Source organism: Alligator sinensis, unplaced genomic scaffold (genome assembly GCF_000455745.1).
Source record: "Alligator sinensis unplaced genomic scaffold, ASM45574v1 scaffold1261_1, whole genome shotgun sequence".
Lineage (NCBI taxonomy): Eukaryota > Metazoa > Chordata > Crocodylia > Alligatoridae > Alligator > Alligator sinensis.
Window position 1 is genome coordinate 74,108 of NW_005842789.1, and position 13,573 is coordinate 87,680.

Sequence of the window (13,573 nt, forward strand, 5' to 3'; positions counted from 1 at the left end):
GGACCGGAAGGGGCAGGGCCTGGCTCCTATTTAAACCCCAGGGCTGAGACCAGGCTGGCAGTTTTCCTGCCAGCAGCTAAGGGGGAAGGAGCTTGCCTGGAACAAGCAGAGGGGAGAGGCCAGACTACAGGTACAGCCCGAGATTGGGGAAAGATGGAGCACCCCTGGTGTGCGGGAAGAATGTAGGAGCCAGATGGCTTAGATTTATGTTATAGCCTAGGGGCTTGTGTTTTTCTGTTTAAAACCAGTGGCTTGGGTGAGGCTATTAAGGGATGGAGGAGGCCTCATAGGGGATCCACTGTAGCGTGGGGGACCCCAGCCCCAGAGAAGGGGGCGGTGATTTGAGAAGCCCCAGAGAAAGGGACGGCAACTGACGAAAGCCAGAAAGGGCGCAGCATTGGGAGTGTGCCGACCCCAAGCGCCCAGTGAGGTGCAGTGCGAGACAAGGTCGTAGAAAGCCCAAGCACCCGGTGAGGCGCAGCGCGAGACAGGGCTGCGGAGAGCCTGAGTACCAGTGAGACATCAAGTGAGACCGAACAACGTCTGTTACATCAGCGAGGCTTGGGGCGTGGTAAAGGGGTGGGTGGAGCCATGCATAGCCCTTAAGTCTGGGGTGTACCTGAGCACCCATTACAGAAACGGGGCCAGTGTATAGCAGGAGAACTGTGTCCAAAAGGATGAAAAGGCAGCCTCCCTATAATATATATATATATATATAACATCAAAGACGTGCAGGCAAGAATAGAAGGTGCCCTTTAGGCAGCTTGGCACGGTAAGGGGGCGCTAAGGAAGAGCACGGCGACCCCTAGGATGCTGTCCTGCTACAGAAGGGTAAGGAGTAAAGCCTGAGGGCAGGAAGCAGTGCAATGTCATGATAGTAGGTTCCTTAGATGTAGTAGGTAGGTAGTCCTGTGATAGAAGAAGGCAGGCAGAGAAGGCATTCTGCAAGGAATGGCAAGGAAGAAAGGGTATATGTGGTTTGTGACACACAATGAGAGAATAATTCTCATGGACTGATGAATGTTGGACAAATAGAACCTGGATACTTTGCCTATTCAAGGTACTCTGCATGCGTACACATCCTGCACATCACCACCACCCTAAGAAAATACACTCCCTGCACTTTCATGCAGTCCACACAGAGCTCAGCACCTCTCCACAGAAAACAACTGGTCCCCACATCCTCAAAATGGAAGCTGGTTCCTTACTTGGGGGACAAAAAGTAAACTAACCCACCTCCACCCACAGGAGAACCAAGCCACAGAAAAGCCTGTGGCAGGGGGTCAGGCTAGATGATCTGTTCAGGTCCCTCCTGACCCTAGCTACTATGAAACTATGAAGCCTCCACAAAGAAGCTTAAATGCCTCCACATCCCCTTTGCATACTCCTGCCTAAACCCCAGCATCCACGTGGTATCAGAAGCACAGTATAACCCAGTCCAGATTTCTTGGTCTCCACATGCACATCTCCCTCCAGAAGGATCTCAGATTCAGTGCTCTCTCCTGCATCATTGATGCTGAAATAAGCTCCTCCTTAGCCACATGAATTCATATCTTAGCTGGACAGAAATAGGGAAAAATAATTCCTTCCACTAAAAGGACCATTGGGGGATTATCCCTGGCTTGCCTTATCCAGAATGATTGAACTAGATGAACAAGGTCTCTCCTATTGGCTTTGCCACCTGTAGTGGAAATGGTCATAGCTCCACCAGCGATAATTTACAGCAACTGAAGTTCTGCACCTCTCCCCACAACGATACACACACACACGGACCGCTACTGCAATTGCAAGACATATTACAACACTGGGGAGATGTAGAGTACCCAGACAGTAAACTCTTGAGACTGGATATCACATGTTCTTTCTCTCTTACTGACTCTTTTACTGAGAGAGAGAAACTATTTTCATGGTTCTGGCAACTGAGAACACCCAGTCATCCAGTACCTCTGATAATTCAACTCTATGAGATCAGCACCGTCTCCCATGGTATCTCCATGGCCTGACCCTTTCCCCCTAGCTCTTAAGAACAATCTTATTGAAGCATATGATTTCCTTTCTCTGTCATGGCTCCATGGTCTCTTCCCTACCTCCTGCCCTACAGACTTTGAGCACCATTATGGATTCAGTGCAGTCTAGCAGACGGTGCCCTGGACCGGGATGCAGGATACCTGGGCTGTAGGCTCATCTCTGCCACTGGCTGGCTGACCTTGTGCCAATCCCTTTGCCTCATCTTCCTCCTCTGTAAAATGGAGATAACGATGTGGACCATCTGCACAGAATGTTTTGAGCTCTACACATGAAAAAGTCTGATATCTGAGCTAGAGATTATTTTTTTTTAATCCTCCACACGCACAGTGAATTAAAGGCGTTCCAGAAGCTTCTGAGGACCACAAAGCTCAGACTGCTACATAGCTTCAGCATTTGGGGTATACTAAGTGTACACACTTGTTTGGGAGAAACAAGATGGATACACTCTGTTTGGGTTTTAAAATAATAAGGAAGACAAGGGTGGGGGTCTGACCTATCCTGAGACTGGAAAGTGCTCAGTGCTGAGGTGCCCTCTAGCACCTATTTTCCAAGGGCTCAGGAACCAAAAGCAGCATGAGATTTCCCAAGAGATTTGTACTTATTGAGACACCAAATACATAGCCAGATCTTCAAGAAGACTCAGCAACCAACCATGCAGCGCACATTGGAAGAAGGAAAAAAAATCAAGCCCTTTCTTTTAATGCAGGGGTGGGTAAAATGCGGCCTGCAGGCCGAATGCGGCCCGCCAGGCCATTCTATCCGGCCTGCAGGGCCCCTAAAAAATTTAGAAAATGAATATTTATTTGCACTTGGCTGCTTGTCATGCGGCTCTTGATGGCTTGCCAAAACTCAGTAAGTGACCCTCTGCCCAAAATAATTGCCCGCCCCTATTTTAATGCCTAACTGACAGTTGCCCCCCCTTGGAAAACTTCAGGATCATTTGCAAAGTCTGCATGAGAGCCAGTGCTTGCTTTCAGGCCCATCTCTAGCTTTTCAAGCCCACAGGGCCACTACTTTTCCTTCAGTGGCAAGTAGCATACAGGGTCACCCAGACTATTCACATGCACAGGCAGGGTGTTAAATTCAAGCCAACAATCTCATGGCTAAGCTGCCTTCTCTTTGCTAGTGGTCAAGACTTTAATACTCTTCCTGTCTCCTCTCGTCAATTTATTAGACTGAAGTTCCCCTACAAAGAGTGGGTGTTAATTTGTGGTGCCTAACTTTGGGAGCTTCCAGAACTGAAGACACTTCAAGTCTGATCATACAAAGTGTGCCAAGAACCCCCTGCTGTGGATGAACTGATTTGCAGCTGTCTGGGTGCTCTGCACCTGTGGAAACCAGACTGAAAGCAAGCACTCAGGCACTGATGTAGGCCCTACTTTTTGAAAGCATCCCTTATCCAGGAAAGCGCTTAAACATGTGCTTAGTTCTATTGCAGTCAATAGGATTTTAGCACATCTACTTAAAGGTACGCACACACACAAACCCCTTTCTTAGTTAACTTTTGAAACCCTAAATGTATTAAAAAGTCTTTGATATTAATATTAATATTATTTATTATAATAAAGAACAGTCAAGCAGCGTGAAAAAAATATATCTTAGCTACATTACCTTAAATTGCCAAAAATATACACATTTTTTCTCTTTTATTTAATAAAAAACAAATCAAAACAAAACAAAAAAGACACATGCAACATACTAAAATGAGATATTAGCATCAAAACGGGTAAAGAAATGTACCCCAGTGCAACCGAAACACAGATAACCTTTAGCTTGGTTTTCTTTCCTCACCTTCCTATTTTTCGCAAAGATGCAAAGTTTAACATCAACTTTCCAAAAGTGGCCCTTTTCCTCTCCTCAATCTGCCCAAGGGACCTTTGCCTCTGGGACAGAATGCAGCCATTGGGCAAAGTGTGCACTTCAAAGGAACCAGGTGCCTTTGGAAGATGGCAGAGAAATATATATATACACACACACATATATATATATATTTTAATTTAAGTGCTATATGTCTCTTCCTTCCCCTTATTATCCTCAATTTCTTCCCTGACTGATCTACGGAGTCCTCTTACAGCAAAATGGCTTTGTACTCAAATGAAAAAAAAAAGATGTGCCAAATATGAAGCAGGGACAGCTAGGAATGAAGCCCAGAATGACTCACATCCCTACCTTTATGGAGAGATCCTATGCAAAACAGACTCCTTGGATTCACTTACATTTAAGGTTTGTTTGCTTTTGAGGAACAAATGCATCAAATCTTGACTAGGGTGAATCAGAATTAAAGAAAGGGGGGGAACCATTGAAATGTTCTTCCTTCACCAGCCCATTTCCTGCCATTTCAAAGTCTGAAATTTAATTAAAAACCAAAATGTTGGGACTGGTTCCAGGCATGATATGAGGCTGTGACTGTTTAAGATCATTTTCTCATGGATTTTAATGGGGATTGTTGCCCTAACAAGGGAGGAAGTGAGAACTTGAATCTGGGACCCTATAGTAAAAAAAAACAAACAAAAAGCCCAGGGCAGCAAGCAGCTGGCAGCATATTTTGGGGCAGAATCTAGCACAGCAGCATCTGCAATTGCAATTCTGCTCATGCAGCTTTTCACACATGACATGTTGTGCTCACAAGCTGGGTCAGTGTCAAACTACCTGATTTACAGACGGAAGCATAGCACCCTGTGTTACCAGGAGTTCCATGGGGTTAAGGAAGATGTAGGGATTATGCCCTCGATTTGCAGAGGGGAAGAGAAAATGTTGAGATTAAAAAAAAGGTGCGACACAATACTGTACAAGAGCATTTTCAGGAGTAAGGGGGACAGGAAAAATAAAATCAAGCCCTTTCGAACTCAGATTCAACACCTATAATTTTAAATGCACCAGGCTGATGGAAGTTTGGCACATCTCAGTTCTTAACTCAATTTAGCAGCTGGCTGTGGAGAGGGAACGTTAATAATAATCACATTTTCCAGCTGCTCCTCTCCATGTCCCCACTGCAGAGATAGCCAGGAAGGGAGGGAAACTTTTTTTTTGCCTTCTCATTTTTATAGCTGCCATCTCTACCTTGCCACTAGTGCTTGTGGTGTTGCTGAGGAATAGCTTTTAAAATTTGTTTCAAAAAAAGTTGTGAGCAGACAGCATTGTCCTGTCCAGCTCACAGAACTGGAAGCCAAGGCCCAGGAAGGCATTCTCTCCTTTTTGTCCTATACAACCACCATGGCCATGATCTTTCATTTAAAAACAGAAAGAAACAAGAAATGTATTTAATAGATGAACCATGATGAACTTTTCCAGTGGTATCAGCACAGACCCACCGCCGATAAATTTGAATAGTGCAAACTAGATGGAGGCAGTGGGGATATGCTGAAAATGACTTGTATCCAGTAAGGTCTGATGACTTTTTCATTAAGATCCTCAGTGTTTCTGTTAGCTGGAATCCTGACTCCACCCCTGAGCAACATGGATGTAACCAGGGGCAGGGGAGGGGTAACTCATATGTTTGATGCTGATCTCCCCCTCCGCTCAGCTTCCCCACCTGTCCTTCAAAAATCTGTGGCATACAATCTCTGAGGAAGCAGGTTTATCTGCTAAAGCTCCAGGTGCCAGGGTGGAGTTAAAATCAAAAAGTGTAAAAGCAAGGATGTTCCAGGCTGGGAAGACTAGTGCTCTTTTAGGGTTTTCCAAGCACTAGATGGTGCCCACAGTGCAGGAGACCAGTCTTTGCCAGAGTGGAACTACTTTAGAGATGAGTAAGAAAGACCAGGTACCAGATTTCAGACTATCCTTTCCACCCAACACATGCTTGGGGCCACCTCCCAGAGAAGGCCTGTAAGCAAACAGCCTGGGTAGAACACACTTCCTGAAGTTGGCTGTGCAGAGCACCAGAATGGCCTCAGCCCTTTTGCAAGCTGTGCCGGTTGAGCTTGGAAAGAGAGAACAAGGGGCAACATGAGAGGCAGGAGTGTGCTTCTCACGTGGGAAAGTAAAGCGCTGAGCTGACCTATGGAGAGCCGCACTAGTTGGCCTAGCAGGCATGGTGATGTCTTTCAGTTTAGCCTTTGGAAAGGAGACCCCGAGCAGTGTAGGGCAGAGGAAAGTGGCATTCAACACTTGCAGCCAGTCCCTTTCCATAGATCCCTCATCCATGTCTTTTTAGGCTGAATCCAGATCTGGCAGGGGGGCAGAGAAGGGCTGTATGTGATGGTTACAGAGGACGGAACATCTTAGGGACCTGCGCAGTCAAAGTCCTGTGGGAAGTCCCAGCCATCAGTCTTGTTTCAGGGTTTCCTCAGCTATGATCCTCTTAACCTCCCTGCCTGGTGGGAGAGAACCCACGAGCCAACCACTCCCACCAAGTCCCACATGAAAGGGACACCTTGGCAGAGACACCCCTTCATCCATGATCTTGGCTGAGGATGGGTTGCGATCTTGGTTTACTGCCTGACCTGGAGGATCCACACATGCACGTGCCCTCTGAAGAAGAGGCTGGCAGGTGTCTGAGCTCACACAAACTCTCTCCTCCGCTTTGCGTGGAGGTAGATATAGCTTTGCTTTGAGCAAGTGTGGCCTGGACCAAGTAAGCAGGAATATCCCTGCCCCTCCTCCCTTCTTAGAAGGGCACTGAATGCCAGGCCTCAATCAGAAACACACTTGTCTTCCAAACGCACCGCCTGGCATTACTTGCTGGCAGGAAATGCTTCTCAGAAGCCTTGTGCTCATTGCTCTAAAGTATCAAGATCTGTGACCGTGGAAAGCCGCGTTCCAGTCACCGAGGAGCTGGCTGCTGGTCTAGGCAGGCCTGGGGCTTAGCCCTTGTCCTGGGTGAGAGGAGCAACCTTTTCATTCATGCTCTGCAAAAAGACACAGAGGAGACAGTCTTCAGTGTCAATTGGACAGGCAGCAACATGCCAATGAATAGAAATGGAATGGCTTTGCCGTGCTGCAAGTCTGGCCTTGCTGGGGCACTGGGCTGGAGAATGCAGATCCCAGTGTGGCCTGCTCTTCTCTCCCCCTCCATCAGGGACTGAGATCAGCAGAGAAATTTGAACTGGAGACCTCAGTTCAAACAGAGAGGGCCACAAACTGGTGTCCTCCACATTGGGAATGCCTTCACCAGAGCTCCTGGGCTCATCTAGGATGAATGATGCATGAGTGAGAAGGAGGGCGTAGGGGAGGGGGCTTTGCCATGGCAGATCACACCATGGTTCCTCAAGTCTGGTAACCTCCATGGAATGCCCCTCACTGGAAGGTTGTGGGTGGCCTAGACAGGGATGCTCTTGTGCTGAGCACAGGGTTGGACTAGATAGCCTCCTGAGGGCCCTGCCAGCCCTAGGTTTCTATGGAAAGCAGCGGATCCCAGACATGTCTGGCAGGAGGCAAATCAATTCCTCCCTGTATCTGATAAACACAAGCACACATCATCTCCCCCTGGACCCTGCCAGTTGGGAATGCAAGTACCCCTGCATTTTACTGTGCCACATAATTGCCCATGTCACAAGTGATAGAGACACATATACATATTGTCTCCAACCCTATTTCCTGCAGCACTGCAGCTGGCTTGGTGCATGTGTATACCTGTATCATTGGCTGTCCTTCTGCCCACCCATGGCCCTAGCTTCAACTCACTGAAGCCAATGAGGTGGGATCAAGCCCATTTGACTGGCTGATCAGGAAGATGAGGAAGTCAGATCTCATGGATATGACTCCTAGTCCCAAAGACCCGGGTTCTCTTCCTGGTTCTTCTGCTGTATGACCTTCCTTTCCTTGTGCCTCAGTTTCCCCCATTTAGACCACAAGCTCTTTGGATCAAAGACCTTCTCTTGCTGTAGGGATGGACCAGTGCCTAAAACAAGGGGCCTTGATCCCAGTGGGGTCCCTCTAGGTGTTACCGTAATGCCAATAATACACGCACCGTTCCTTTCTGGGCATTGCTGTCAGCCTGGAGGTTGAGGAAGGGGTTGCTTTGTGCTGTAAGGACTGGTGGAACACCTGCTCCTGAAGCCACCAGGCTGTTCCCAGGAGCGCTAAGGGGTGGGGCTGCTGGAGTAGCCATCAGGCTGTTGCCAGGGTTGAGCTGTTGGGGAGAGATGGAAGCCATGAGGGAGCTGCTGCTGGGTGCAGGCTGGGTGGCAGAGGTCATCAGGGCATTGGCATTTGAGTGGAGGAGGGGCGTGGAGGTGGCTGTTAGGAGACTGGTCATGGGCAGTTGAGAGGTGCCTGTCATCTGTAGCCGCTGCAGGTCCCTCTTCTGCTGGATTTGCTGGATCATCTGGAACACTAAGGCCTGCTGCTCCTGGATGGGAAGGCAGAGAACAGATCAGGAGAAGGATGGAGCAGGGGGGATGCTTTGCATGCATGGGCCTGTCTGTACAGCCTAGCACTAGGTTCATTAATGCAGCGCATGTAACCCAACTCTTGTGTTAGTTTACATGCTTTTCCACACACCCTATTGGATGTGGCCTAAGAAGGCATGTACATCTTCACAAAATCCTTTTGATCCACCAGATACCCTGAACCTGAGATCAGATTACCCCTACTTCACAATGCCAGAAAACACACTGGCCCTCACATCTGTTCAGCCCCTTCCAATCCATTTCCAGTATTTAATGACCCAATTCCCAACACTTTATGGAATTCATGGTCACAAAACCAACTTGGGAACTCCAGTTCCTTCTTATTACTAAATTTGACCCCAGAAAAAAAATAATTCCTATGGGGCAGAATTAATTACTGCAGGTGAGATAGTTCCTGAGAAACCAGGAGGGACAAAGCTCATCTTCAGCTGGTGGGGATGTGCTCCAATCACATGAAGCCACATTAGTCCTTATGGAAATAAATGATCAATCAGATGCACAGGTGGAGCTAACTAATTATTCCCATACCCAGGGGAACCTGGTGGATGAAATGGTGACATCAGCTACATTCTAAGAGAGTCCCCTGGAAATTTCCCTTTTCTGATTATAAATAGCTTGACCTAGAAATCTCTCACATGAGGGAGCTGTACCACAGGCCACATTCTTGGTTGATGTAAATTTGCATGGCCCCACTGGCCTCAATGGGACTATGCTAACTTACACCCACTGAGAGGCTGGTTCATCATACTACAGACACATGAAGACCTTTGTGGTGCTGCCAGTTATACTGCAATATATGAGTAGCTATTCCTCTGGCCATTGAAGCTTCCCAAGGGGAAATAAAATGAGAATCAGAACCAGTATTTATAGCACATAAGCACTGGTTTGTTGGTGTATGTGCCAGTGAAATCTGTGTCCAAGAACAGCAGTGATGTGAACATAAGTGCTTGATATTAATGGTATATTGACACATCAGATGGTCAGAGGAACAAAGGGAAATGGGGGCTAAGGGTTATCTAGGCTGATTTCCATATACTCACTCTGCTCAACGCACATAGTAGGTCAAATAGCAAACAAGAGGACGTTAGAAAAAGATGTTCTATTCCTCAGGAGGGCCAGATCCTGGTCTCATTTATGCCATCATAAATAAGGAATACTGTTACTGAAGTCAGCAGAGCTTAACTGGTTCAAGCAAGGGAGAATGGGGCTGCGATTCAATTCTCAGTTCTCTACCTACACCAATCTCTTGCATGTAAACAGTTTGCTTAGCGACCTGCACTGCCACTCACATCACGTGTAAGCTAAAGATGCTGCACAGGCCTCCAGGCACCTGGTCTATGCCCCTAAGTCAGAAGGCAAGGTAGATATACACCTTTATAGACTAAGACAAAGAGAGACAGCACGAGCTTTCAGGAGGAGGCCAGGTTCACTTCCTCAGATCCACTAAGTGACTCTGGTGTAACCAGTAGCATAAAGTGAGGTGGACAAGCAAGGTACATGCCCTAGGCACCACCCAAGGGGATGTGCACCAGGAGGATAGTGGGGATGAGGTGCACCATATGTCAGGGGTACCTCTTGCTTCTGCCCTTGCTGCCTGCTTCATTACCTGCCTCTAGGACATACATTGCCAGCACGGGTAATGTGTGTCGTGCATTGCAAGGCATTCTGGGACTTGTAGTTTTATAGAGCAGCAGTTGAATTTGCTGCTGTTGGTGGTGGGGAGTATGGAGGGCGGTAACCCCCATGTTTAGTGGCCAAATTCAGCATTTTTTAACCTTCTGGACATGGACTTAGCATGGGGGGAAGATTCCCTTGGCAGTGGCAAACTCCACTGCCGGTCTAGAAAACTCTGATCCCTAGAATGCTTTGGTACTCCATGACAGGACCCAGCAATCAAGAAGGTAAGTAATGGGGAGGAGGGGAAAGGAGTAGGGAAGGGTGAGAGACAGCTGCTCAGGGAGCATTTTTTTCTGTGCTATGCCTCTGTAACTAAGGTGTAATTCTAAACCGCGTTACTGAAATGGGGGGAACTTTATATGTGTGAACACACTTATCCTTATATAAACTTGACTCCTTCCAAGCGGTGGGGAGTAGTAGATATGCTGGAGGGTAGGGCTAGGATTCAGAGAGACCTTGACAAATCGAAGGACTGGACCAAAAGAAATCGCAGGAGGTTCATTAAGGACAAGTGGAAAGTCCTGCACTTAGGATACAACAAACCCATGCACTAGTACAGGCTGGGGACTGACTGGCTAAGCAGCAGCTCTGCAGAAAAGGACCTGGGGGTTACAGTGAACAGTAAGCTGAATATGAGTGAATAGTGTGCCACTGTTGCCAAGAAGTTCAGTGACATACTGGGATCCATTAGTAGGAGTGTTGCCGGCAGACTCAGGGAAGCAATTCTTCCCTTCTGTTCGCCACTGGTGAGGCCACATCTGAAGTAGTGTGTCCAGTTTTGGGCCCCCTGCTACAGAAAGGATGTGGACAAATTGGAGAGAGACCAGTGGAGGGTAACGTAAATGGCTGGCGGGCTGGGGCGCATGACTTATGAGGAGAGGCTAACTGGGCTTATTGAGTCTGGAGAAGAGAAAACTGAGGGGGATTTAACAGCAGCCTTCAACTACCAGAAGGGGGGTTCCACAGAGGATGGAGCTGGACTGTTCTCAGTGGTGACAGATGACAGAACAAGGAGCAATGGTCTCAAGTTGTAGCAAGGGAAGTTTAGGTTAGATATTAGGAACAACTTTTCTCCCTAGGAGGTTAGTACAGCACTGGAACAGGTTACCCAGAGAGGTTATAGATTCCCTATCCTTGGAAGTTTTTAAGACCTGGCCAGACAAAGCCTTGGTTGGTATAATATAGTTGGGAATGGTCCTGCTTTGAGCAGGACATTGGACTAGATCAGTGTTTCTCAAACTGTGGGTCATGACCCAAAAGTGGGTTGCAAGAATATATGAGAGGGTCGTGGATAAACTTTAAAAATGGATTCTCCTTTAAAGGAGAAAAACGCGGGAGACAGTGGCTTTTCCCTTGCAGGCTGGCAGAGTTCCAGCCTGCCAGGGGCTGCTTGGGCCCCCCCATAATCTCCCCCATGCACTGGGACCTGGGGGCAGTGGGTCAGGAGTGAGGAGCACTGGCTCAGGATTGACCATTAATGTTTACAAATGGGTCTTGGTACAAAAAAGGTTGGGAACCACTGGACTAGATGATCTCATGAGGTCCCTTCCAATGTTAACGTTCTACGATTCTATGATCGACTTTGGAGATTTTGTTACTAGGCAAAGGCCAGGCAGGTCCAAATTCTGGTTTAGGAGAATATTACCTCCACTTTGCACAGGTGTATTTAAGTTTTTTACAGGTCCCCCTTTCAGCCCTGTACCAGGACACTGCACAGCACCTGATGCACTTGGCATCCTAACACCTGCGTCATGTAGGAATGGCAGTCCCACTTTACAGACAGGAACTAAATGCCACAGCCATAAAAGGTCTCAGGTGTTTTATAGGATAATGAGGCAAAATTTAGGCCTTAATTCTGACAGTGATTTCCTCATAAGCCTCATTTCAAGCAGTAGGTGCTGAAGTTTTCACCAGTGAAACTGCCTCATTGGTAGCTGCTCAGTGAACCTGATTCTGTTCAGACTCAAAATGGCCTCCATCTTGGCTCAGCTGACCAGCCTGGTGCTGAATTCAGGTCTAAGCCCTTGTGCGATCCTCAGATGAAGCGTTGCCTTGCCATAGCCCATACACCCACAGGATCAGGAGCTGTACAAAACACAGCAGTGGCAGCTCCTTTCCTTCCAGGAAACCTGGCCAGAGGATGAGGTGCCCTCACCTTTTATACTACAACCTAGCAGTTAGAACAGAGGTTCCCAACCCCCAGGCCACAGCCCGAAGGGTCGGCTGCTGGGCCACAGAAGGGTCGGCTGCCAGACCAGAAGTGACTGCGGACTGGCAAACCACAGACTGGAAGTGACAGGCAGACTGCAGACTGGCAGCCAAAGCCTTTTTTATACTGAGTATAAAAAAGGGTTTGCTGCCTGCCCACAGTCTACTGGTCATTGCTGGTCCAGTTTGTCGGTCCATGGTGACTTCTGGTCCACAGTTTGTTGGGCTGCAGTATAAAGAGGTTGGGAACCCCTGAGTTAAAGCATCCACCAAGAACGTGGGAGACACGGGTTAAAATTCCCTCCTCTGTTCCAGGCACTCAAACCCTTCCTCAGGGACTGCCTTAACCACCAGGCTACTGGTTATTTTCCTGCCCCTCTTGTTGTAGCTATCTCACTTTGCACTGAGTGTCTCTACATATGCATTAATGCGCTTTAGTTAATGCGCATTAAGTCTTGTACCTCCATTGTGAGGTAGTAGGAAAATGTGCATAGCCTGTGGTAATGAGCATTAACTAAAGTGCCTGCGTGTGCATGTGGAGGCTGCTCCACCATGCTGTAATTACAGCACGTCAGAGCAGACTCAATTAATTGAGCCTGCTGGAGCATGCTAATTACTGCGCTCCAGCCAGCCTTTGCATCTCATGTATCAGCGTCCCTGCACTTCAAAATGGTGGTGGAGGTGCTTTACCTAAAATTCACTTGACAAGCTTTAGATAAAGTACCCCCACCGCCATTTTGAAGTGCATGAATGCTGATACACTAAATGCTCTGGGCACTTTAATTAGAATTGCTGTCTGAGATGCTCTAATTAAAGGTCTCCCCTCCACCCCTGGAGCACGAGTATAGATGCCCATGGTTTTTTAGTGTTTGGTTAATGTGCATTAGCCTATTTTAATGCACATTAACTAAATAGCATGTTTTTTTTATCGATGCTTTAATGCACATTAAAATAGGCTAATGTGCATTAAAACACGTGTACAGACATGCCCTCTGGCTTCCTGTGGCCAGGGAGAATGAACATAATTGTCTGGCCTCATGATGGCAGTATGCACCAGGGAAGGTGAAGGCCAGGGCCCCAGCCCCTATTCTGTGGCTGTTTATGTGAAACAGCCCTTGGGTAAAATACCTAAGAAGCCCCACTTACTGGACTGAGTAGCTGGGATGTCAGGAGCTGCTGGAGCTGCTGGAGTTGCTGCTCATGTTGGTGCAAGGCGTGTCGCTGCTGCTCCGTCAGGGGGCTGAGGCCTGGTATGCTGTGAAGAACACAGCACAGGGACTGTTAGCACAACCCACAGCCTTGCATTCCTG

The 13,573-nt window shown here is 47.7% G+C and overlaps 1 protein-coding gene across 9 annotated transcripts in view; it reads right to left on the reverse strand.

Annotated features, from left to right (window-relative positions):
* The window catches only part of MLLT6 (MLLT6, PHD finger containing), a 99,562-nt gene that overhangs the window by 4,481 nt on the left and 81,508 nt on the right, over positions 1 to 13,573 (reverse strand). For 7 of the 9 annotated variants that reach the window (XM_025191127.1, XM_025191125.1, XM_025191126.1 and 4 more), the window contains 2 exons: positions 13,410 to 13,518; positions 7,937 to 8,317 (listed from right to left, as the gene is read on the reverse strand). In XM_025191127.1, coding sequence (XP_025046912.1) covers positions 7,937 to 8,317; positions 13,410 to 13,518 — 490 coding nt within the window. Of the gene's footprint in view, positions 1 to 3,566; positions 6,876 to 7,936; positions 8,318 to 13,409; positions 13,519 to 13,573 lie in introns of those variants that run through there. The other 2 variants (XM_014525345.2, XR_003091674.1) reach the window with 2 other exon arrangements.